General features: G+C 38.2%; 1 protein-coding gene across 2 annotated transcripts in view; it reads left to right on the top strand.

Moving 5' to 3' along the window:
• Positions 1-20,873, top strand: part of LOC149578185 (uncharacterized) — a 72,976-nt gene extending 52,103 nt beyond the window's left edge. Inside the window, exons 1-4 of one of the 2 annotated variants that reach the window (XM_089827788.1) lie at positions 19,101-19,855; positions 19,965-20,042; positions 20,188-20,292; positions 20,453-20,873. In XM_089827788.1, the coding sequence (XP_089683914.1) occupies positions 19,853-19,855; positions 19,965-20,042; positions 20,188-20,292; positions 20,453-20,569 (303 nt within the window). In that variant the 5' untranslated portion in view covers positions 19,101-19,852 and the 3' untranslated portion in view covers positions 20,570-20,873. Of the gene's footprint in view, positions 1-19,100; positions 19,856-19,964; positions 20,043-20,187; positions 20,293-20,452 lie in introns of those variants that run through there. The other variant, XM_089827787.1, reaches the window with a different exon arrangement.
• The last annotated feature ends 6,934 nt before the right edge of the window (positions 20,874-27,807 follow it).

Genomic DNA, 27,807 nt, shown 5'->3' with positions numbered 1-27,807 from the left:
CATAATTCAAAGCTTTTTGATTCAATGCATTTGCATTTCCAAAATAGCTAGGTGCTCCATTCGTAGTTGACGGTGACTGTAAACTAACTTTCTCCGCCTCAGCATATGCTTGGATCAAACTTGTAGGAGCCGGATGAGTTTTTTTGAACAAACATAGATGTGAAACAGTCTAGGGCTGCATAGTAGATAGGTCGTGCTGCATCATCTCCTATGCGATATGGATCACACAATCTTGAATAAGCCCTTTGAAATCGGATATTGAAAGCACCAATTGATTCACGTTCTTATCTCCTTATCTCGATAAACTGCCTATACAATTCTGCAGGGGTGATAGGCAATCTGAACTTTTCGAGGAATGCATCCTTCAATTGTTGCCAAGTTTGTATTGAATTTGAAGGTAGGTTGATATACCAGTAAAATGCTTCCTCACCTAATGAATAAGGGAATAGTCTACATGCAACATCCTCATCTTGCACATTTCTATTCTAGAGGACATCCTCAAAAATTTTAATGTGTTCATCAGTAGTGCGGTTCACATCATTCACAAAGAATTTAGAACAAAAGTGTTCAGGATTCTTTGGCATATTATTGTATGCGGCAAACGTTGCAAGGGGTGATGCATTCTGCAGACGCCATTGTTGGAACTTGTTGTTGGATAGTTGCAGGTGAAACAACTTGTATAGGTATTTGCACAAATAACTATCGAATTTGTGTAGCTCCTGGTGGAACTCCTCCTTGGATTGATCCTTGTGCTTGATGTTGAGGTGGTGGAGTTTGGAATATCCTTGTGAGATCAGCTACACTTGATGAATTCTGGCTTGTAGATGCTTCTTTATTTCCTCGCCTAGGCTTTGGATCAAAACTCAACTCTTGTAATTTGTGCGCTCCCAGGGTGAATCTCAAGGATCTTCGATGTACCTCAGGTGAGGATGAATTAATGTGATCCAGTATGTGAAACTGCGATAAAATCTTTTAGTCAAGGCCCTCCTTCTAGCACCAGTTTTTGTTGATGTGTGTTTTATGACTCACCAAACAGTAGAACAAAATACTGAAATATCTTATCCTCTCTTGAATAAAGTCTTGTGTATGCTAAGATTGCTAGAAGATCATACAATGACTTCAAGGTTCCTTTAATGCCAGGTCTTGACTGTGGATAAGATCGGTGGTTGATGTGATTTTCTGATAATCACAAGGGGCCTTACGTGTTTATATAGATTCATTTCAAGCCATACTAGATGTGGGAGCTATCTTAAGGTTTTGCAATGAAGTACTTTTTGGAGTTTTCACAAAATATGTAGAAATTCAATAAGATAGGGTTTAGGAATTCTATTCTAATCCTAAGGGTAGTGATAACAACAAATAGTATTCTAGTGGACAAATTCCTCAGTTTACCAAATTCCGCTTCGCCAAGTTATACTACAACTACGCGTGAACTGGTGCAATCTTCAAGGGTTATGCCAAAGATTTTCATATCACCATATACACCATCATAAAGAACAATGTATATGAATGATAGAAATTGAGCATATGCATGAAAGGGGTTCAGGCTAACTTTACACAACGAATTAGTATCACTAAAACGTCAAAAGTATGAACCAAAGGAATTCATCAATACACCATCATATTCTCCATTGTAATCATCACACATTGAGTATGCTAAACTTAATCTAATTGAAGAAATTTAGGAGAACAAGCAAGCACTAAGACACGTCAAGTATTCACCAAACTCCAATGAAAATTTTATTATCTCAGCAGCTCATAGCAACAATCTCATAAAAATCTCCCCTTACAAATGAGAAATGAGGCCTTTATATAGGCCCTCGATTACAATAGGTGGCCGGGATGATCACAATAACCGATGGTCAAGATTGTGCCACATCAGCCCTAATTAGGGTTAGGGCAATGGAAAGGAATCTACATTAATGCCATAAGGAATCCACTACTGTAGTGGGTAATAAATGCCCACTATGCATGCTCATTTAAGGAGTGGGGTGTAATACATGATCCCTATGCACACCCACTATGCATTTAATGCATCTATCCTTGATTTTTTCACCTGAAAGATCAAAATCGATCTAACACTGTTTCCAACTCCTCTGTACTGATGCTTGGTGCAGATTCTTGCTTGAATTCTAGAATTGCAATTGCTCTTTCTGCTTTTCCCAAGCTTTCATCCCAATCTGGTAGTAAGTCCTTAGTATTATGCATTGTATTTGAGAAGATGGAGAAGTTCTCAAAATCATCTCTTACATATAAATTTAGCTGAAAGAATTGCTCTAACTTGACTTTCAAATTATCAGTTGTCATTTCTTCTTCTCCCAATCTTTGTGATAACAAGGATGCAACTGCATTTGATATTCCTTGCTTGATGTTATCAACAATCTTTTTCCATCGACTGGATTCCCTTGTAAAGCTCTCAAACATTTCCTTAGCCATGATCACTGCACTGTACCATCGAATAAAATCATAGACATCCCCCTCGCTGATAACTCGACCATCAATCAATTCTTGCTTTGGGGTATCCATTAGATTCTGAATGTCGGCAATCACCTCTTCTTGGTAAATATGCTCATCCACCCATGATTCCTCCATGCACTGGATCCTAGAGATTGCAGCCAATGCCCTATTGTGCACTTGCACTAATTCTTCTACATATTTGAAGGCTGCTTCCTGAATTCCTTCGATCCAAATCTTTGCACCCTGAGCAATCCGCTTGATTCTGTCAATATCACCTACCACTTCACTGGAAACACCTGTTGGAGGGACAAATGATGGACCTTCCTCTCTTACTGGATGAGGCAAGTTATTGATGTAGTGACATAAGGCCCGAATTTCTCTTTTCTGCTTTTCATACCCTTCTTCTACTTTCTTCAGCCTATCCTTCAAAGCCTGTGTGGAGTCATCAAATTCTTCCAATATTTGCTCTCGAGAGGCCCGACCAAGATTTACTTCTGTAACATGATATTCATCTGGAGCAATCTGATTTTTCCTTTTGTCAATTGTGGGAGTCGCAATTTGCAAGAATCTGGATCTTGATTCTCCTCTGATGAATTTAGTATATCTTTTTGCTTTCCCTTGTTCTTCTGATTGGTTTGATTGGTCCAAAATTTCTTGTAATTCAATTGCTGGATCAACCTCTCTTTGTTGACGCAATTGAATTCGTTGCCTCAACCATTTCGGAATGGGTATACTTTGGTCCCCCGGAATTACCAATTGTTCTTTCCTTTGGACTGCTCGAATGTCAATCTCCTCTTCACCTCCTGGACTATCCATTGTAACCTCAGGAACTACAGCTTCGACACTTGGAAGATGTATTGCTACTCCTGGAGTTTCTTCCTCTAGTGGACCATCTCTATCATTAATCATTTCTCGCTCTAAGATCATAGGGAGACTTTCCTCTGTAGCCATATCTTGATCTCTCCGTCTTTCTTGCATGGACTTTTCATAAGCATTTATACTCAACTTAGCATGAATTGGCCTATCCAAATTCTCTTTTTGCTCAAATCTCCTTATACTTGTCCCTACATCCCGCCTTTCAAAAGTTTCTATCTCTTGAACACTTGGAGTTCGACTCGGAGAAGAGGGAGCATCTCCATGTTTTTGCTTCTTATTTTGAGATTCTTGAATAACTTCCTCAATTCTAGGACGGTTTTCTCGAGGTACCTCCTTCGCTTTCTTGGTTCCTACATCTTCGGATGGAGTTCCTCTTTCCTCAATAGTCCCTTCAGATATTTGTCCTGATCTTTCATCCCTAAGTGGTCTATGGCCAAGCAACCTATATGTGAATCCATTAGCTGGTGCAACTAATTTTTCAAGCTTACGCACTATCCATCACTTTGTAAAATCTAAGACTGGTTTTGAAAGGGCTTCGAGATCTGTAATTTCTTTCTTCTTCCAATCAAATGGTTGAGCTGTCATTTCTGGATTGAATCCTTTTCGCATAACGTTTGGGTCCTCCTCCATTTGATCAGGAACCTTGAATATGTTGCATGTTCTAATAATGTTCAATGGTAGTCTTGAATGCAACCTTTTTCTGATCTCGTTCTCGTCGGCTGCATTTGCCCAAAAGTCTTCAAGGTGAACCTTGTGTTGGTACTTTGATCCTCCTGCTGATGAGATCTTGTTGTAAGGATCAAAATCATTCCTCTTTGGATAAAGCAGAAGGCGGAAGAAGTGGAGCTCATCTGATGATTTCTCTGCAGCTTTTAGACATGGGCATACCTCAGTTTTTCCTTCTCCTATGGAAATTGGAAATTGCAATCCCAACTTCTTCTTTCCTTTCTGAATCTTGTCATAGGCAGTAAGTTGTCGAATAAGCTCTAACAAGACCATCTTATCCGTTGGATACCTTGGAAGTTTGTATGGCTCCGTGGAGAATCCTTGAACTCGGATGTATGAAAAGGTAGGAAACTGAATGAACCAGGTGCAATATTCCTCAACCAACTTCATTGCACCCATTGACATTCTTATATGTGGCCTCTTTTGTAGTGTTCTTACTATGCGCATGGCAAATATATCATTAACCCTCATGTAATCATCCTTTGAATGCAAATGCAATTGTGGGTAACATTCATGGACTTTGAGGTTTTGGGTTCCGCTTCCAATCGGTCCTTTGCATCGTAGTCCATCATAATTTGTCCTCTGTGCTAGCATGTAGATGACATAGGAGCTCATGTAAAATCTCCTTGTATGCTCTAGATTCATCAACTGCTCATTTAGGTTATCACTTATGAGCCCAGCCCAATCTATTCTGTCGCCTTCCTCCATCACCTGCTCAACAAAATACCACATCCAAGATTCAAACCTATAAGAATAAGGCATGCCAAATATGCGACTCAACATCATGACCATATCACTATATTCCCTCTGCAAGTCGAGCCATACTATTTCTTAGGAATCTTGGAATGATGCGGTCTATTCTTTTTCTACCATCTTTTGTTGATTATTTCTTCACAAAAATTGATTCCAGATGTATAGATTCTCAGTGCTTGCTCTTGTGTTTTTGTGACCATCCTTGGATTTGAAGGAATTCCAAATGCTTCAGAAATGGATGTCGGAGAAAAATCTGCTAGAATATTTCGTTCAGAATCTCGAATGGTTCTGTCTCTAGGACTGTAGTGCTTGGTACATTCCATGATTAACTTTGGATGCTGAAAAGAAGGAGAAAAACCAGCTGCAGCAAAAATTCCACTTCTCACAATTTTTGTAGCCAGGTGTGTTGGGTGATAGTCATTATGTCCAAGCATTCTCCGGTTAAAATCTTTCAAATCAAGGCCGCCAAGACTTGTATCTCCAATTTCTGCCCACTTTGACACAATTTTGGATTTAGGATAGAATCCTCTCCTTTCATTCTTTATCAGTTGTCCTCATGTTTCTCCTGTTCCCCTGGGCTCTGCCATTCTCCTTTTTGCAAAGAAAATTCCTTTCTGATAGGATTCAAAATCTTCTGTCGTGAAATCCCAGAAAACTCCTCAACAATTTCAAAAAATTTCTCAAAAAATACACTTCCTTGAACTCCTCAAATCTAACTCCTATTCTCGATTTGCTTCTGAAATTTCTGTGTGAGCCTGAATGAATGAGAGGGTTTCTTATAGAAATCATCCTTCAAAAAAGATGCCTTTAAAGCTGTAGACTAAAATTAGGAAGTTGCTTTACTTAACCATCAAGGTTTCCATCTTTTGTGCCACTTGTTGCTTTTTTGCTGTTTGATTCAAAAAGTTTCTATTTTGATGCTCTTAGCTTCAAGATGAAGCTAAGTATTTCTTATCCCATTTTGATTTTTTTTTTTTTCACTTTTATTAATTAAATATCAATTAAAAAATCAATATTTAATTAATTTCCATATTTAAATGAAAAAATCAAATTCATTTCTAACTTTTCTCCATCTTTTTTTTTTGGATTATTATTCAAAAAAATATCAAATTAAATATAAGTAAAACTAATATTTAATTTTTTAATGTAAATTAAAAAAAAACTTTTTTTGAAGGAACATTGCTTTTTTGCTTTTCTCTTAACCCAATTTTTCACTTCTCAAGGAATTTCACCCTCTTCCTCTAAATTTTGGATTTTTTCTCAAAATTTTCAATTTTCCCGCGTTTTACTGGATGTGTGTTGCTTCAATGATAATATTTCTCTACCATAGCTGCATTCCGTAGTCCTGAAGCAGCCAGTTTTTGGCTCTTATAGACAACACTATTCGAGCTTCCTTCTCCATACTAGGCAAAATGTAGTTGCATATGGCATCCTTGAATATTAGTTTATGCTTTTCCTTCCAAAGCTGCGCTGATCTGCTCACTCCATCACTAAGATAGAAAGCTTCAAATTCATTCATTAAAGTGCCATCTAAGTCATCTTAGACAAACTGATAGTAACCTGAAGAAGTTTCTCTTCTCTAGCTTTCTGAATAAAAAGCCACTGTGCATCGTCGAACTTACTTATTTGCTTGTTACTCAGCCACTTTATCCTAGCATACTGATGGACCTATAGCATTATTGCCATCAGCAGTAGGTTTAGTAGTTACCACTGCCTCTTCATGTAATAAGTACGGGCATATTCCTTAACAGCTGGCTCACAACTGATTTCTACTGCTGCCATGTGCCTAGCACCTTTGAGCACCGACTGTGGGTCCATAAATTCTCCAGCAGAAAATCCGGCTGCCACATCCTCCACGTGCATTCCATTGTCCGAATCAGGCTTTTGAAGAATTTTGTCTTTTTCAAATTATTCCACGACTCCTGCTAATTTGCGCTCCATGATTTGCGGGTCGGGATTTTCATGGAATGAAAGATTTTATCTTTTTCAAAAACATTCCCTCATTGATTTAAAACTGCGCTCCACGCTTTTCGGGGTCGGGCTTTTTTTCAGATGAAGGATTTTATCTTTTGCAAAACATCCTTCACTACCTTGAAATTGCGATCCATGATTTGCGGGTCGGGATTTTCATGGAATGAAAGATTTATCCTTTTCCTTCACTGATTTAAAACTACGCTCAAACGCTTTTATGGAAAGCGGGATTTTGATGGAATGAAGGATTCTATCTTTTTGAAACAATCCTTCGCTTTCCCAATTTTGGGCTTACACACTTTAGGGAGCGGGCTTTTGATGGAACGAAGGATTATAATCTTTGGTTCCACTGACATGCGCTCTACAGCATAAGGATACAGCTGGCAAATTTTTTTTTAAAAAAAGGGGGTCCCAGGCTTGGGCGATATTGTGACTGGTGGTCACAACAAGGTATATCTTCCATATCCTTCTCAAAACTAGCTGGGAGATTTCTTAAATGTGTGCATGTAGGATAATTCCCATGTTCCACGAGATTTTGGGGATAGGGGATGGTAGAAGACATGTTTCATGGATGACAATTCAATGACCATTTTTAGATGGCGTGTGATGACAATATACATATATTAATATATTAGTTACCTAAGTTGCTGGTTCGGATTCTAGTTTGTATGTAGGTTTAATATTCGGGTTCAACATTCCCTTGATATTTTTTTGGCTGGGTTCGGTTCATTTTGGGTTCATTCATACAAGATATATATTAAATATATTAATATATTAGTTACCTAAGTTTCCGGTTCAGATTCTGGTGCATATGCAGGTTCGATATTCCCTCGATTTTTTTTGGGCTGGGTTCGGTTTGTTTTGGGTTCGTTCATACAAGATATATATATATATATATATATATATATATATATATATATATTATCTTCCAAAACACACTTAAAAGAGAAGCCAAGTCATATATATATTTGTTGGGTGATAGTTGAGATTAGTTTCAACTTCTTTATATTAGACAGGCAACTAATAATAATTTAATACTATTAATAAATGAATAAATTGAAATTAGTATATTACAAATAATTAAATAAATTACAAACATAAAGTCAAGTCAATAATATCTATGATCAACTTAGGTAACCAAGGGACTTAAAACAGCGTCAGTCAATATAAGTAATACATATACAATTAAAGGGCTAACCATATTTACGGGTAAACCTATAATAATCCAGTTGGAGTCTTGCATGATGGAACCAACATGGCAATATTGTTATTCACAAATTTTTAGTTAATACGCATCGATGGGATTTATTAAGTCCCCTATACGATGCTAACCACCATACAAATGATTAATGTTAACTAGAACTGATAATACTAGTACTTGGTATTCAGTAGATATAATCCTAAATATTCGATTGGTGTCAATGGAGTAAGGAAGGAGTAAATTGGCAACAATGATAAACCTCTTGTTTTGTGGGCAACTAATTTTTAACAATAATAAACTAAGTTACAATGTATTTATGTTTTAGGTTTACCGTTTAATAATATCAATATATCATTTAACATTAAAATAATGTTATAACATTTCCGTTGAAAGTCAATAGAACTGAACTTTTGCCAAATTCGCATGAAATTTGTTCAAAACCATTCGACATTCCTCCTAGAGTCGTAGGTGGTTTTTAAAATTCGCTGAAATTGGTCAAAAAGTCGACCAGGGTCTCGTTGGACGAATTTCCACCGAATATGTCAAAGAAAAAGCAATTTGGTTTCAAATTCAACCGACTTCAACTTTGCATCGAATTGAATTCGATTTTCATGTTCCCTGAATGAATGCGGTAACTTAGTTAATTACAAATAAAGAGAGCTATGTCAATAACTGATAACAACAATATCAATATGTATATAAATTATGAGAGTAGTAGTATAACAACGATCTTGAACATCGAAATATCATGGTCTATTTATGTCCAAACGTCTTAAATATGTATACAAAAGTCTCAAACATCAAAATACAGGAGTCCATGAAACTAAACCTCATTAAGGCTATTGACATTTAAAGACTTATAACGACAATCTTGAACATCGAAATACCATTGTCTATTAGTATCCAAAAGTCTTAAATATGTATACAAAAGTCAGAAACATCAAAATACGAGAGTCTATGAGTCTATGAAGCTAAGCTTCATTAAGTCTATCGACATCAAAAGACTATCACTTTCTACCTGAATTGGATCATCCAATGGTAGCCCTGCCATTCTTGGTCACACCTCACAATTTGCTCAACATCTTCAGGATCGACATCCCATCTTGTTGTTGGAGTCTAGCGATACTCAGTAGTCTATTGGTTCTAACATCTCAAGACAATATGAATTGCAACTTGTTTTTGAACTCGTTTTGAAGTAAGCCTATTTCTCTTAATGGAGTGGATGAAGCCAAACGTGGACCACTTCCTCTCTGCAACAGAGGAGAGCAAACAAATGGGAGGTTGTTTCAATTCTGATGTGTCCTTGCCATGAAATTTCCACCTTTTAATGAGGTATTTTTGTGACAGTGGCCTTTTCTATTCTAGCTTCTGATATGTTGAATGTAGGACCCTGTAGAATTTAGAACTAGTGCCCCTATTCTCAAAGAATGATTGCTGCTTGCTGCTATACATTTTATAAAGGGCTTCTGTATGCCCCTCTATCACCTCTTCATCCTTAGAGGGAAGCATTCAGCTAGGTCTAGGTGCATATCACTTTGAATTAAGAGCATAGGTAAGCCTATGAAGAGGGCTTCTTATCGTGTCTTATCTCTTTGTGATAATAGGAGCAATATACTCATAGAATTTCAATTCAGGGTCCTTTTGGTGAATCACTTTCTTCGTTTGATCAAGCATCCTTTTAAAAGTCCCATAGACTGCTCCCAGGGTAGGAGAGTTTGTATATGCATATTGGATTTACCCCCACAACTAGTGATATGATAGAGAAAACATACCTGCAAGTAATATTTAATAACTAAATCTTTTAGAATACAAAGTAAAACAAAAGTGACAAACTCATTTTAAATTTTTTTTAGTACTTGACATTGGACCACCAAGTTTCATGAAGAACTCTTTCTCTTATCACCTTCCCTTCTTCTGTCTTTGATTGAGCCCACTTTTGCCAGTACCCACAACCAATCATGGATTGTAGAGCATCTTGCACATCCAACACCCTCTTTAGCAAAATATACTAGCTAACATATCTAGTCTCAACTAGGTTGAGGAATTCTTTCTTTGAATAAGAAAGAAATAGTGCAAGTGAAGTGTGATTGTTACATGCAAACATTTATATGTCTATAGCTTCTGCAACTGCCACCTTCACCCAATCTATTTTGCAAAAGTTTTTAAAGCAATTTTTGAAGAACGTACACGACATGGAGTCCAAATTATGTTTGTAAGCATTCTCAATCATCAAACTAACTTACAAACACAAGCTGAGTCTGACAACTTGCACAACATTAGAAGGCCTGACCTATGGCCTCCTTCTAAATAGCAAACTGAAATCAACATCCTTTTAAGTTTCCCAAAACAATCAATAGAATTAAGAAAGTATGAACTAGCAGGGCATGTAACATCCATGACTATGGAACATATAGTCCTAATCCATGTTTTGCCTCGTCTCCTCCATCAATGGTCTCTTTTGAATATCATTTTTCAAGGAGGGAGTTACACAATCTATATTCTCTATGGCGGGCATAAGAGGGCCCAACCCTTAATATATCTCTCAACATAGTTTTAAAATAAGGTGACGTTTGCCAAATGAAATGAAAGAGCACATGCATAAAAAAGTTTGGCAGCTAAATCAATGGACTATTGAAACATCCTATTTTCCTAATTCTTAATTTTCTTATATTTTATCAATAAGCTATCTACATAATCACATGCATGGGATTAATGACTCTAACAGTTTAACTGTATTCACGTGAAATGCCTTAACTACCAATTGAAGATTTACTATCTTTATTTAATTACGAATAAACAAATAAATTACACATAAGAGTGATCATTAACTAATTGAAACATTTTACTAACACTTTATATAACTGAAAGAAGTAAATGTAATTGCGTGCACACTGTAATGTTCCCACGTACGGAGGTCTAGTGTCAACCAATCTGGATGGCCATACAAGCACCTAGAATGAGGCTCCTATGGTGTGGGGATAGTGGCCGTATGGTGGCTACTGTTATAACCGTACAGTGTGGGGATAGTGGGTGTACGAAAGCTTCTTTTATGGCTGTACGGTGGAGGATTGCAGGGGACACACAGAAGGCTGTACGGTTGCCAGAGATGGCCGTACAGTGGTCAAAGCTGCTGTACGGTGAAGAAAGAGGGGAGGGTGTACGGTGTGAGGCTGAGTTGGCCGTACGACAGGCTGTACGTTGGACTGAGGGATGGCAACAACAATGTACGAAGGTGGTGGAAGGAGGGTGAAGGCCGTACGACCACTGAAAGAGTAGTACAGACAAGGACAAGAAGTGTACAGATGAGTCTACAGTGAGAATACTCCTGTTCATTCACAAACGCATAGATTTATATGGAATCCATATACCAAATAAGAAATACTCGAATGTAGATAATTCCTTCAAGAAATACATATGCGGAAAAGGTGGTGCTCTGATTTGCTAAATCTGAGCGAAGTATTATAGGTGACGGAATAGGGTGAGGGTTGATTCCCACCGAATCTGCAAGAGCCAAATAAGGAAGATCTTTCACTTCCGAAATGGTGAACAACAGAGAATCCCAACAGGAATTCACAGTACATAGAAAATAATCCAAAGCATGCCTATAGACTACCTACAAGTCGTGCTTTAATACTCGTTGGGAAACTTTTCGAGGGTGTACAAAGATAGCCGACGGCAACACAAACTACGGAAACAAAATAAAAATGGGTTTGAGATACATTAAATCAATCGACCCATTAACAAGGTTTAATTAAATACATTTATTTTATGACGGGGACATTACACACACACACATATAGCTAATCTCGAAATAAAGTTTGAAAGGAAATGTAAATACCATCCAAGTTCAAATCACATCAAGCTAAGAAATGAAGACCCATTATCTCTCGTGCAAGTCTTGGCTTTGGTGGAGAGGAGACGCATTGTCAGAGGCTTAACCAACCAACTATGGACCTAGTGTATCCCCCACTCATTCTCAGCTGAGAGTGGCCCTACCCTGCACAAGATAAGGCACGTATACACCATCCTGTCTTGGAGTTAGAGTGTCAACTACACAACTAACTAGACCGTAGAACTCTCTTAACATCCTATCCATCTGACTGCGTGTTTTATCGACCTCTGGAGATCCTAGCAGGATCATTTGCCACTGAAAACCTACCCTGGCCAGGGATTTACATGGACACTGTGTACCTGATCACCCATCGCTTGACTAGACAAACAAGACATCCCCCAAACTCTCAACCATGAGCTAACTAGATTACCGTTTTTAGTTTACAAATTTTCTAGATTCTGATATATATATTTTATTTTTATGCAGAGAATTGTTCGAATCATCTTACATAGATTACACCACACATCTCTACCTTACATAGCCTTCCTTGATGATTCGTGGTGTAATTCTCCAGTGAACATTAGGCTAGTTGAAAGATGCAATAGAATATCAACAATTCCTTCAAGAGCTTTCTTAAATAATGCATGTAAACAAAATGGTAAGCCTTCTCGGCCGCTTCATGTCCAGCAGAGTATACTTCCATGCTCTCAGTAGCATATGGAAGGATGTCGTTGTAACATGAAGTGTGTGTGATCCCACATAATTTTTTTAGTCATTACCACACTATGAAACAAATAGGAAAAAAGGGAATTATGAAACAATTTGAGTCGACGACTCATCCAATGTTCGGCATGTCTATACATATAAGTTTCAAACTTTGCTATATGATCTTAATGTCCGATTGGACCATTAAAAATGAAAGAAAGAACTGATGTATACATTCAGACTAACATTGAATGACAGTAGTGGCATGAGAAGAGTAATAATTATGACCTAACATAGCTTTGTTGCAATATGAATGAGATACTTTTACTACTCCCAGTTGCGAGCTTCAATATCTGAATTAAATGGCTGCTGTTCGGCGCTTCTAGCAGGATTAAACTTCCTTGGCAAGAACTGTAATAGAATGGCAAGAATTTGCAAACAAGAATGGAGAGCAAGCCCTCGAGTGTTTACTATTTTCCTCTTTATAGAATAATGTACGGTTACACAGGTCGAACCTAATCAAGGAGTTATGTGTGTGAAAGGTATGCAAGGTGGCGAGCATGAGTTGATGTTCTTGACAAAATATAAATAGCAAAGGTGGTCGACATGTTAAAAGAATATAAGAAGCTGCTTGAATATGAGATAATTTAATTCCGTAGCAATTGGCCTGCACCCAACCTATTATATCTATTATATATTATCTAAGTATAGTTGTATGTGGTGTTACAGACACACATATATACATATGCGATTTATAATAAAATTGTGTACACATGTATGTATAGGTGTATTAAGGTTCACGTATGCACATATGTATTACTCCAAGTTATCTACATATGTACATATTTATGTATAATGAATGTGTACAATTATACCTAGGTACCATGGATATTATATAACAGAGCAAAATTCGCCAATAGATGGAGTAGACTTTCCAAATGGTATGTAAAGGTAACAATTTTACTTCTTTTTTATTTGTTTATGTGAAATATAATAATATATATGCATTTGGTGGACACTTGGCATTGTCTAGTTTGTCCTAGCTTGCTTTCCTGTGACAACGGTGGTTTAGACTAATAGCTGGTAGTTCGGTAGCAGGTTGGTGCACACGTGCCCTATTCCCTCTATGCCAATGCTCCCCCCCTTCGTTGCACTCTTGCAAGAGAAAATAACATGGTGAAAGAGTATTAACACATCATTCAAATAAAATTTAGTAGCCATAGCTAATAACCATATTAACCAACCATTTCCAAATCATGTATTAGCATAATGATTAACCAATATCTTCAATATCATATGAAACATAACGAATAACCAATATTTCCCTTTCACATGAAATCAAAATGTGCAGCTAATTTAACCAACCACTATTGATTTGCTTGAAGCCTCAACGACGAAATAAAGTATTTTGAAATTAACAAAATAGGGGATGTAGCATACTCCCCCCCTTGTGTTTCATTGTCCCTGATGAATAATTGCAACTAAATACACAAGAAGAACATCCACAATATCTTATATAAAAACTGTAAGATAGTCTCAAATAGCATCAAGTCACAATGTCTCAATTTAAATCACAATGTAATAGTATCGATCTATAGTACATGTTCATGGAAAAACATGGGGAGATTTCTGGAAGATTTCATCATAATCTTCCCAAGTGGCATTCTCCTCAGCATATTGGTCCCATTGGACCTTGCATTGGGTGACATCTTGGTTTTGTAAGCAAAGCTTGCGCACCTCGAGTAGTCTGAGTGGTTCTATTTCTACCACTCCCGAGTCTCACACTTGCAAGAGATTCCAATCAATAACATGTTCAGCATTAGCTATATACTTCTTAAGATGAGTACATGAACACATTATGCATCCGGGCAAGGGCTGGAGGTAGAGCAATTCTAAAGGCTACATGATTTACAACATCCAATATTTCATAGGGTCCCACATATCTCTGGGCCAATTTAGCGTTTTTACCAAATTTGATAGCACCCTTTTGGGGCTTTACTCTAAATAGAACCTTTTCTCCCATCTCAAATTCTCTGGGAGTTCTTTTAGCATCTGCATAACTCTTGTGATGGTCATCTGCCTCCTTTAACCTCTGACGGATTCAAACCCCCTGTTCTTCCATTTCTAAGAGCATCTTAGGACCAACAATTACTCGATTCTCAATCCTGTTCCAACTTACACGAGCTCTACATTTTCGTCCATATAGAGCCTCAAATGGTGCCATCTTAATAGCATAGTGATATGAGTTATTATAAGCAAATTCTACCAATGGGAGATACATCTCCCAACGATATTGCTGATCCATTTAGTATACTCTTAAAGATCTTCTAGTACTTGGTTTACCCTTTCTGTCTGCCCGCCAGTTGTTGGATGATAGGCTGAATTGATATTCAAATTTTTTCCCAAAATAGAAAACAAAGATTGCCAAAACCTAGATGTCATTCTAGCATCCCTATTTGAAATAATCTTTTTTGAGACCCCATGAAGTTTGAAAATTTCCTTTACAAATTTATGGGTAATTTTTGGTGCTCCATCGATTAAATTTCTTGGAATGAAATTAGCTACCTTTGTTAGTTGATCCACTACTATGAGAATAGTGTTATGTCTCTTTCTAGTTATAGGTAACCCTTATATAAAATCCATACTAATTATTTGCCATTTCCACTCTGGAACTTCAATTGGGTGGCGCAACCCAGTTGGATATTTGTGCTCGACTTTGACCTTCTGACATTTGAGACAACCTGCAACAAACTCAATTGTTTCCTACTTCATGTCCTTCCAAAAGTATAATGGTTTCATATTGGCTAGCATTCTAGTCACTCCAGGGTACAAAAAAAAGACACCTACTTCTAGCTCAATCCAATGTTCTAAGATGAGGCGATCAAATTTGCAGCGCTCCAATTGGAAGGAGTCACTAGTGAATGGTGACACCATGGAATGAACACTCTAGGCCATGATCAAGTCACTTCATATGGCTACTTCAAAAAGAGACTCATAGACCGCTTTGACACGAAGGATTAGGATCTCAACTTCAAGGATTCGACACAACTAAAGCAACTAGAACTAGTGGACAATTACATCATAGAATTTCAAAGGCCGTCAATGTTGGTTATTGACATCTCAGAGAGACTAACTATGTTGTTCATGGATAGATTGATGGAATCCTAAAGGGTTGGGTCCAAGGGCTTAACCCCAACATGCTCATAGAAGCAATTAAGAAGGCACAAGACGCGACTACCTCGTCTTCTTCTTCCAAGAGTTACACACATGCCAAACCACCCCTCACACTGAGGGAGAAAGACAACAAATCATACTCAAAGAAGCCATCATTGGCCGAGGTTATAAGGTTGGAGTTTAGAGGAGAAAGCTTTTCTGCACTTTCAAGGAACCATGGGAACCATGACACTAATGCTTAGGCAAGGGAAAAATTCACTATATTGAGGTGGTGTTCGGTGGGAGGAGTAGAATGAAGGGTCCAAGCTGCAAGAAGAAGAGGAGGCTAAAGTTGAAACGAATTGAGTAGAGAGGGTTGCTACACTGGTACAAAGGGTAGGTGTCATTGTGGTGGCCAACATTCCAAAGTGCATTGTGTTTTGGATTTGTGGTACACTTTAGGGACAATGTGTTAGTCATGTTGGACAATGAGGCCACTCTCAACTTCTTCAACTTGTCACTCGTAACTTGGAGGGGTTTGCATACGGAGGAACATGAAGGGTTCAAAGTCAAGGTGATAGGAGGAAATTTCATGTCATGTAATCATCTAGTTCTGTAACTCAACATCACCATGGGGAACTATAGAGGATTGGTGATTTCTTCATAGTAGATTTGGATGACGTAGATGTCATCTTTGGCATTCAATGGATGGAGACCCTCATTCAAAAGGATGGGATTCTCATTCAAAGTGGATGGCAAGCTGACATTGAGAGGAATGTGGAATAATGTTCCAAGGGAGATTTCCGCAAAATAGATAAAGATTTTTTTCAGACATGACGAGGTCGTATGAGCGACACAGTGTTTGGTCTCGACCAAACCTTCAGGTGGGCAACGAACCTACTACTAGCATGACGAACTTTAGGTGGTGTTGGATAAGCACAGTTTAGTATACCCCCATATAGAGGTATTCATCACACCATTGAGTTGAAGGAGGGCACCAAGCTTATTATTGACACCACGCCCTATCGCCATCTTAGAAAGCTCAAAGAAGAGATAGAGAAGATGATCCAAGAGCTCCTTGACAAAGGATGGATCAAACCAAACTTTAATCCCTTTTCATCCTCAAAAGTGTTGGTAAAAAGGAGGATGCGACTCTCAGGATGTGCATCCACTACCACGTGTTGAACAAGAAGACCATCAACAAAAGATACCCCCATTCCTAGGATCAATGTACCGTCAAATGAGCTACGCAGAGTAGTCTACTTCAAGATTGATCTTCGCTTGGCTACCACTAGATTTGCACAAGGGAGCAAGATCTTCAAGAGACAACATTCGGTTTCCACTATGAACAGAATGAGTTCTTGGCCACGCCATTTGGGCTGACTAATTTACCAAACCTTCTAGGCTTGCATGAGTCACATCTTCAACAAGCAATTGCATAAGCATTTGTTGGCATTCTTTGACCACATACTTATTACAGCCAGATGTAGGAGCAACATCTCATGCATTTGGACAAGGTATTAGGAATGTAGAGTCACACGCTATTTGCAAAAAGGTCCAAGTGCAAGTTTGGGATGACTAAAATCTTGTACTCGGGTCACGTTATTAGTACTCGGGGGTTCAAGAACATTAGGAGAAAATTTAGACAATTCTTGATTGGCCCACACCCAAAACATCCACAAAGTTGCATGGGTTCTTTAAACTGTGCAGTTATTACAAAAGATTTGTGAAAGGGTTTTCATAGCTAGGAGCACCACTTATAGCTTGACGAAGAGGAGGGCTTTCCAATGGGATGAGTAGTCACAACAAGCCTTCAATATATTGAAGTCATGAGTACATTTTTTGGTACTAGCATTGCTAGACTTCATTCGACCCTTCATCTTGGAGTGTGATGCGCCAGGAGAAGGCATTAGAGTGGTGTTAATACAAAGATCATCACCTCATCATGTTTGAGAGTTGGAAACTCTCGGGAGCTGAACGATTGTACTCAATCTATGTTAAGGAGGTGCTTGCCATTGTGCACACATTGGCCAACTTTCGACAAAACCTCATTGGAGCAAAAATTGTTGTGGAGACGGACCACAATGGTCTGAGATATTTCCTGGAGCACAAAGTACTTGAATGAGTGACAACAAAAATTGGTGAGCAAAATCCAAGCATATGAATTTGATGTTGAGTAAGTGAAGGGGAAGAAATAATGTGGTGGCTGACGCACTGCCAAGTAGACCCTCGAGTACTCCAAGAACACCTTCGCATGCTAGTTGATGGATGGTCAAATACAAGATGATAGGTATAAGGTGGTTGACTGCATCATCTACTACAAGGACAATTTATTTGGTGCTCGAATTGAAGATGGAGGAGAAGATTGAGGGAATTTCACGATTCACCCTTGTAAGGACACTAGGGTTCCTCAAGGCATATAGGTGGATTCGAGAGAGATTCACTTGGAAGGGCCTAAAAATGATGCGTTGCATTACAATGATGCGTTGCATTACATGAGAGAATGTTTCACTTGCCATTAGAATAAATTTGAGCATAACTTACGTGTAGGGTTACTTCAACCTTTGCCAATACCTGATTAGAAATAGGAATCATCTCACTGGACTTCCGAGGGTGCAAGGGAAGGATTGCACTTATGTTGTGGTGGATCGTTTGACCAAATATGCCCATTTCTTTTCCATTTCCATGGGGTTTTAGCTTAGGTGGCCAAGCTTTTCATTTCGAGAGGTGTTCTTCGTGCATGACCTTACATGGAACATAGTTAGTGAGAAGGATAGCCTTTCCTCAATACTTTTAGGGTGGAACTTTTTCAGTTGGAAGGCACAAAGTTGTCACCAAGTACAAGCTACCACCTGCAGATGGATGGTCAAATAGAGTTTGTGAACAAGTGGTTGGAGGGTTACCTGCGGAACTACATCTCAGGGCAAAAAAATGTGTGGATCCATTGGCTTCATTTAGGAGAGCACTACTACAACACTACCTACCACATGTCATTAGATATGTCAAGGCACTTCATGGTTATGAGGCTGTCATTTGTGGACTTAGCATCAGGCAATAGTTGAGCACCGAGGGCCAAGAAGTGGTTACAAGAGTCTTTGGATATCCTTCGGTTTCTCAAGGATAATCGACAACCAGCTCAAAATCAGGAGAAGATATATGCTGAAAGGCACAAGATTAAGCTGAATTTTAGAATAGGGGATTTGGTCTACCTTTGACTATAGTCGTATAGACAATAGACTGGTATGGAGAGTGGAAGAAGTTGCTTGCAAGCTAGAGTTTCCAGAAGAAGTTGGATTCACAACGTCTTTCACATTTCATACCTCAAGAAGGCGGTTGTTCAACATGTCATAGTTTCCAAGGAAATCCTGCCTATTGACAAAGAGGGAAAATTTGCGTTGGAGCCTATAGAGATCATCGATGTCAGAGAGAGGAAGCTGAGGTCACGCTCCATCAGGTAGTACCTGGTCCTCTAGAAAAATCTGCGAGTTGAAATGCCACATGGGAGAGCAAACAAACCTTGGAGTACCTGAGTTTGCAATTGCTTGAGGGAAAGCAATTCTTGGGCTAAGAGGACTGTAATATTCAAATGACTCAAATTAATTGATTAAGCTGTCTCAAATTTAATAATATCCTACATACCCTTTAATTATAGAATATAAAATAATAAATTTCTAATGTGGGCCTACTTGTAATCCTTTGGGAACCTTCTTGGAGCCCTTTATAAGGCCATTTTTGCCATCATAGGAAATCATCCATAGTTTGCTGGGATGTGACAACTACAAAAGGGAATGTCCACTCCAAATCTTCAAGACCCTGGGATGTCTCAGACATTAAGGCATTACCATGATCCTCAGAGTCATGTCACTGTAGAATGCTGCTTAACTTAGCTTCACTACTAATCTTCATTTTGAAGGAGGCCACAACAGATTTGTGATTTATCATTCATTTGTGCAGTCTGCATAATGGTAAAGGTCATTGAACTGTTTGTAGTTTCAATCACAGGATTCTTTTGTATGAGATTTTTTTTTCCATATTTGTACCCTAAGCAATATATTGTGAAGTATAACTTACCTGTTAACTGAAGCTCTGAATTCATTACCATTTCTCATAAGTAAGGTCTTCAGAGTCTCAGGATTAAAAAAGTTATGGGCACAGAGCTATGAGTTATTTTTATTCACATGGTATAATGTGCTATCCTACTTGTGTAAAACTCATCTAGTTTTGTGCATTGCACTGTAACTTTATTGAATGTTATGTTTCTTTATACACTTTATTTTGCGGAATGTGCAGCCAGAGAAGACTGAGGAGGAGGAATTCAACACCGGTCCCCTTTCTGTTCTTATGATGAGCGTGAAAAACAATACACAAGTAAGTTGGATATTGAAAGGAAAAAATTGATCGAGGACCTGGCTTGAGAGATCTGTGAGTTAGCAGTGTACTGCTACTATAATTGTTTTTATCTGTAAGATTTTTACATCCCACATGGATAACTTCTCTGCTTTTTCCACTGCAGGTTCTAATAAACTGCAGAAACAACAAGAAACTCCTTGGACGAGTTCGAGCCTTTGACAGGCATTGCAACATGGTTTTGGAGAACGTTAAAGAAATGTGGACAGAGGTCAATGAGCTTTTTTATATCCTTGAACTTTTAGACACTATTCAATGCAATATTGTGGCAATTGAGTTGTAGCAATGGACAACAAAGTTCACAATTGTCCATATGCAGTTAGCTTCACTTTCGTTCATTCCAACTTTGACTCTGATGATATAATTTACAGGTACCAAAGACAGGAAAAGGGAAAAAGAAAGCTCAGCCTGTCAATAAGGATAGGTTCATCAGCAAAATGTTCCTTCGTGGAGATTCTGTGATTATTGTTCTTAGAAATCCAAAGTGATTAACAGCTTTAATTTTTGGTTACTTGAGTGCACACAATTTCCTAGACATGTAGATGAATTTTGCAGTGGAAGAGAAATCTCAGTTAAAATTTTAAACAGTTTTCAAATTCCTTTTGGATGGACAAGTAAATTCTGACAATTCCATATCTTGTAGTAGACAGTACGATACTTAATAGGATTATTTGTCCGCTATCACATCTATGGAAGTTCTTAGAACAAGTTTATGTGGACATGAATCTTGTTTGATTGTTAATAGCTAATACCATTGGTAAATAGAGAATTGTGCAGAGTTTCCAGATGCTACCCCCTTCCCTGCCCAGATATGAATGTTTGTGCATCAGATACTGGATACAGTGACAAGAGTCCTTGATAATGCAGATATAGTGACCAAACCACTTCTAAATGAAAATATATACAGGGGAGGGAAGATAATGTATTCTAGAGGGTTTTACTTGACGATTATTTTATTAGGCCAAGAGGCTTTCTACAGTTGCAAAATTTTGTGTCATTCGCCTGTAATAAAACCATCTGCTTATTTCTCTCAAAGATTAATAAATCCTGATCATTCTTATACAAAATCCTTAGCAGTTATATATTTGTATGTACTTGGACATTAAATAAATCGTTCATCCCTTATTTGGTGGTTGGATGCGAGAAAAAAGGCGTTTTTGTTGGGGAATGTTGCAACTGTATGCACAGTCCTAATTACACTGTCTTTATTGTTAGATTCTGGTACTGAACTAATGAATGAGATGATGAGTGATCATTACAGAGAAATGGTACGTCGAGTAAAGAAAAAAGGTGGTTTTGTTGGAGAATGTTGCAACTGCATGCACTGCCCTTATTATACTGAGTCTTTGTGGTTAAATTCTGCTACTGAACTAATGATTGAGATGACGAGTGTGCTAAAACATAGACTGGAGGAGATACTCACAAAGGAGCACGATGACCGCAGGCTCTTAGCATTCAATTTATAGCCAATTACATAATAAATACTGGTCATGAGGTTAGCTGGAATATTCATGACATACAGTTGGAGATAAGGTTGAGTTGATCAAGAAGATGACTGAGCTGGAGGTGGACCTTCTTGACTAGTGAGTTGGTCTCTGTGGACAGTACTGACATATAAACAGAGTGATCATTGTAGAGAAAAGGTACTTTGAATGAAGTATGTACTGAAATTGTAATGCACTCATCTTTTTGTTAAGGTATTTGTCATCGATTTTGTTGTATTAATCATCATTGCAAAATATCTTATGGGTAGCATTTTCCTGCTTGCAGACTTCCGTGATTACTGTCATGTTATCATTAATGTAGATGCGCAATTCTATCATTTAGAAGGTAGCAAGTGTGATGATAAGTGCTGTTTCATAGTTTGTGCCACTCTTCTTAAATTCTTTTTTTAATTTTCATTTGAATCACATATACTTGTTCATTATTTTCATATAATCTTGTATTTCACACTGACATTATGTCGTCATTTGAAATCTTACCAACAGGAGATTCATACTCCATGTAATTTGGAGTTAGGCTTGGCTTCTGTCATTGTTTTATGAGGATCCACAAACCTTACAGATCATTACATCCAACTGAATCATTAAACTTTTCATGGGAGATTGAATCCATTGTGACAATGGTTGTACTTGTCATATGTTATACAACTACATTTTTTTTGAACCTACATATATATATTTTATTAATATTTTTTAAACTTATAAATAAACTCATATTTTAAAATATATACAAATGCTTTCAGAACTAATCTTTTGAACTCAATCTTCCGAGAATGGATTTTCCCTTTCAACCAACAATACATTGTAAAATTGATTTTTTTTATAGGAAAACATTATTGATTTTAGGGGAACTATGGGTTAAAATCAAATCTAACTAGAGATTTCTCACTGATAACACACAAAGGAAATTGTTTGTAATATAGACAACCGATAAAAGTATCCAACTTAAAACATCTCTTATGCCTCTTTAAATAGACAGGTTTAATCTTTTGCCACTTAAACATAATTGTAGATCTTAGGGGAACTATGTGATTGAGGAGCTTGAAGATGTGATTGGGGATGCTTCGGGGGTAACCTTGGATTTCTTCATAAGGCTAAAATGAGAGTTGATATTTCCCTCACGGTTGATAATTGGCTTTACAATGAGGTGAGCTCTTTGAAAAGACTGGTTTGGGATTTGTAGACGAACTTGGAAATTGAGAAGAATGAGATATTGGAGTTGGAGACTCAGATTAGGGATATTCCAGGTAAACTATTGGATTATGAGGCCAAACTCTCTGTGCACCTGTTGCTAGTTTGGGCAAGAGGAGTGCAGACGAAATTGTGTCCCCTGTTGTTGTTTCTTTAAGTGGAGGATTGAGCAAGCGTACTAGGCAAAGCACAAAGAAGGCAATTGAGGTGGCTCTCAGCTTGACTGCGAAGGATTCAATTGAAGAGGTGGCTAGCCTTGGGAAGAATTTGGCTAAGGCAATTAAAGAGCTAGTTTAGTTCTTTGATTTGCTAGTTGTTATTTGTTTTTTCTTATCTTAGTTGTTTGGTCTCAAGTTCTGGTTGTCTGTTAGTGTCTGGTTAGGGTCATGTTCCAGCAGTTGGTTCTCTTTTGAGTTTTTTTGATTTGTGCTTTGATGTGTATCTATTTTAGGTTCCAAGTCCTTGTAAAACCTGGTATTATCTGCTACTGTAATAGTTTGAGTTGAATGCTTGTTTCATGATGTATTTTGTCTAGGGTTTTGGGTCCCCTGAAAACCTGTTTTTACATTAATCCCAAAAAAGAATGGAGTTGTCGTTCCTAGTAAATATATATTAAACAGAAGGAAAAACTTGGTTTTTAGATCGACAAGATTGGATAAATTTAAACATTTTTACCCAATGGTTATCAATTGTTTGTAATTTCTTATATTGGGTTGTGCACCCCTTTTGATATTTTTTGCTTTGCCTTCGCTCAAATGTTATTAGATCTACAATTGTAAAATTTGGGTGCGATTGTATCATATGACACCATTATTGGAAGAGTAAGTTGTGGAAGATGTGAATAATGATAAAATTTTGCTTAGTAAAACTCAAATTGTGGTTACAGTGATGAACTCCAATTGTAGTTGTTTCATGATTACTCCACATACATGTTTAACTTTCAATGTTGTTTAGTTCCCTAAAGCTTACTCTATTACAGGAATGAACTTCTGAGCCAATAAATGTTTAGAGAAATGGTAGCTTCCTGCTAACAATACACAACTTCAAATTCCAAGGAATTCAGATTTCACAAAGTTAAACAAATAAATATAAATAAAGTTATAAATAACAAACAAAAACAAATAAAAATTGTATATTAGAGAAATTATTATAAATGAAAAATATGTCCATTATTTATTAAAATTATCAATTATGCTTTTAAAAGTAGTCTAAAAGCAGATAAAAACTTTTTTTCTTATGCCTCACTAATGATTATGTTTTGATTTGATTTGTATACCACGTCTCTATTTTATTTAGTTTCATGATTTCTACACATGTAGACTAGTGCTAGTTTGGGTTCGCTTGCCTCGTCTTCCCTTGGAATTTTGGCTTGAAGACATCCTTCGACAAATTGTTGCTTTGTTGGGGAAGCCGGCTGCAATCGCACATCAATCCCTCGATAAAAAGGTTATTTCTTATGCTAGAATTTGTGTTGAAATTAATTTGAATAACCCATTACCAGATTCTTTGGAAATTTGTATGAGGGATTCTTCTTAGGTGCAGCAGTTAGATTATGAATCCCTCCCTTTCCGTTGCTGGATTTGTCATGAGTATGGTCATTTACAGCATCAATGCCCTCGTAACTCGAGTTTCAAAGGAGTGGATGGTTCTACAGTTGGCAATGCTAGTGGTTTCGCAGATACTATAGGGAAAGGACAATCTCAAATGGCTAATACTACCAAGGGGATGAATTCGCAAGATGCTACAGGTAAGGGTAAGGCTCAAATGCAGGATAAGGATGGATTTACCCCTGTTCGCCCTCGAGCTAAGGGACGTGGTCAAAAGAGGCCTTTGAAAGAAAGATTATCTGATTCAGGTTTTAACCGCTTTGAGGTGCTGGATAGTATGGTTCTAGAGGAGGGTATTCCTCCTCCTATCTCTTCTGATCCAGTTTGCCCAGATGAGAGATCTGCTCCTAATGATGCTTGTGGGGCATCCCAAGTTGTAGTATATCAGAACTGTGAGGTCCCTGTAGCTCCTGTGACAGAGGCTTTGGTGACCCCCGCAGTGTTGGAGGATAATGATGTTGTTTTAGCTGATTTGGTTAAGGATGTGCTACCATCAGGTAAGGGCAAGGGATCTCCTCTCCCCTTAGGGTTGATGCCTCGACCCTTTAAGCGGGCTTCTTCTACTCCCCCTCTAAGGAGTGGGCGCAAAACAGACCAAGAGAAGATTAAACTCATAGGAGATATATTGATTGAGTTTGGTTCAGTGAAACCTTTGGATTCTCATTTTCCCAATTCTACCCAATGATGATTATTCTCTCATGGAATGTAAGGGGGTTGAATAGCATCCCTAGACAAAAGGCTATTCATAACTTGGTGGTTGATCATAGTCCTGATGTTTTTTGTATCCAAGAGACTAAGCTCTCAATGGAGTCTATGGTCCAACATGCCTCTAGTATTTGGTCTCATGGCCAATGCCAGTGTGTTGGGGCAACAGGCAGTGCGGGTGGTTTAGCTATATTTTGGGATCCTCAAAAAATTTCTCCTCTTGGCTGGATGTCTTCTCGCTCAGCTCTCTCTCTATGGTAGCTTCTGCTCTAGACTCAGGAGAGGTAATCATGGTTACTAATGTGTATGCACATGTTGATCTTGTGGGAAAGGAGGAACTTTGGGAACATATTCAATATGTTAGAAATTGTCATCCTTATCATCCTTGGGTGTTAGCAGGGGACTTCAATTCAATTTTAAGTCTGGAGGAGAAGCATGGTGGTTTGGCTAGATTGGGGCCTTCTTCTGCTCTTCTTCGGCAACACATATCTCTTTTGCATCTCTCTGATGATAAGCCTTCTAATGGTCTCTATACCTGGAATAATCGTAGAACTAGTGTTGCTGCTATCTCAGAACGTCTGGATAGATTTCTTGTTTCTTGCTTCTGGGTTAGTGGCACCCTTACTATCTCTTGAGAAATCCTTGATTGGAGGGGTTCAGATCGTTGACCAATCAAATTTTCCGCTATAGGGGCTTATGTTCCGAAGCATCCTCCTTTTAAGTTCCAGTTGATGTGGCTTCGTGACTCCTCTCTTCATGATTTTGTTTTTTGTTGGTGGAAAGATGGTGCTTTTGCATATGGTACTGCAATGTTGTCATTTTCTAAAAGGCTTCAATATGTTAAAAGGCAACTCAAGATATGGAATAGGGAATGCTTTAGGAACCTTCACTTTATGAAGAGGCTTGCTCAAGAAGATCTTGATGTCATCACAAGGGAGATTAGAGATTGAGGTTTCTCAGAGGATCTTGGCAAGGCTGAATCCCTTGCTTCTAGAGCTCTAGAAGAATGGGAACTTCGAGAGGAAATTTTTTGGAAGCAAAAGGCTAGAGTTGATTGGCTCCAGGAAGGTGATCGAAACACTGCCTTTTTCCATAAAACAGTGCAATCTCACCGGAATCAGAGCACTATCTCTTCTTTGGTTAATTCTCAAGGTATCCAACTGAATTCCTTGCCAGCTTTGTTCCAGGAGGCTATTTGGTACTTCTCTACCCTCTTCTCTGAGGACTCTCCTCCTGTTGATAATGAAGAAAATCTTATTTTGTCCTGTATTCCTTCCCTTATCACTCAGGAAATGAATGATTATCTCATGCGTCCTATCTCTTTGGAAGAGCTGGAGGAGGTGGTCTTTGGCATGCCTAAGGGGAAGGCTCCTGCTCCTGATGGCTTTCCAGTTGAATTCTTTCAGGAATTTTGGGACATCATTAATCATGATTTGTTGGAGGTGGTTAAAGAATCCTATGCTAGCAAGCAGATGCTTCGAGCTTTGAACTCCACATTCTTGACTCTTATTCCTAAGAGAGAGGGTGCTAATCAATTGGAGTTTTTTAGACCAATTGCCTTATGTAATGTGGTTTACAAAGTTATTACTAAGTTGATTGCTGAGAGACTGAAAAGGTGGCTTCCCATTATTATCTCAGAAGAACAAGATGGTTTTGTTGTTGGCAGACAAATTTTGGATGGGGTGGTTATTGCTACTGAGGCTATTCACTCTATGGCTACTTCAAGGGAGAGAGCCATGTTTGTTAAGCTGGATATGGCTAAGGCCTACGATAGAGTTAAATGGAGCTTCCTAAGGAGTATTCTTCTTTCTTTTGGATTTAACTCTGACTGGGTGAGTTGGATTATGAGTTGTGTTACTTCTGCCTCTTTTTCTGTCCTGATCAATGGTCAACCTTCTCAACTATTTGGTGCTTCTAGAGGCCTCCGCCAGGGTGACCCTCTCTCCCCATATCTATTCATCATCATGGCTGAAGGCTTGGGCAGATTCATTAAGCATCAGGTGTCCCAGAATTCTATTCAAGGCTGGCGGTGGGGTAATGGCTTACCTTCTCTTTCCCATCTTCAATTTGTTGATGATTCTGCTCTTGTCGGTCTTGCTAGGATCAAGGAAGCTGAAGCCTTTCGACATGCTTTGGACATTTATTTGGCAGCTTCAGGCTAGAAAGTTAATGAGCACAAATCTTCCATTTACTTTTTTAACACTCCTGATTCTATTCAGCACAGGATTGCTGGTATCCTACGGTTTCAGATAGGATCACTTCCTTTGACTTATCTTGGCATTCCTATTGCTGTTTCCAGGCAGCCACGTCTCTTCTGGCAAAATTTGATTACCAAGCTTCAGGATAAGGTAAATCATTGGACTCATAGATGGCTTTCTACTGCTGCCCGGGTTACTCTTCTTCAAGTTGTTATCCAAGCTCTTCCTACTTATAGAAGCATGGTTCACGCTGCACCTATTTACTTTCTCAAGGAGTTTGATGCTCTTTCTCGACAATTCCTTTGGAGTGGTAATTTGTGTAGTACTAAATGGAGCTTGGTTAATTGGGCAACTGTTTGTAGGCCTAAAAAGGAGGGTGGTCTTGGTCTTCGATCTACTCTATTGAGTAGTCAAGCTTTGGCTGCTAAACTTTATTGGCGATGGTGCTCTAGACAACATCAACTTTGGGCTCGTATTATCACTCATAAATATTTTCATGGTGCTGATCCTTGCTCTGTTTCTG

Source organism: Cupressus sempervirens, chromosome 1, assembly GCF_028749045.1.
Source record: "Cupressus sempervirens isolate cs-2001-9-10 chromosome 1, ASM2874904v1, whole genome shotgun sequence".
Taxonomy (NCBI): domain Eukaryota; kingdom Viridiplantae; phylum Streptophyta; class Pinopsida; order Cupressales; family Cupressaceae; genus Cupressus; species Cupressus sempervirens.
The sequence above is the reverse complement of the archived record's forward strand: the minus strand, read 5'-3'. Positions and strand labels throughout refer to the sequence as shown.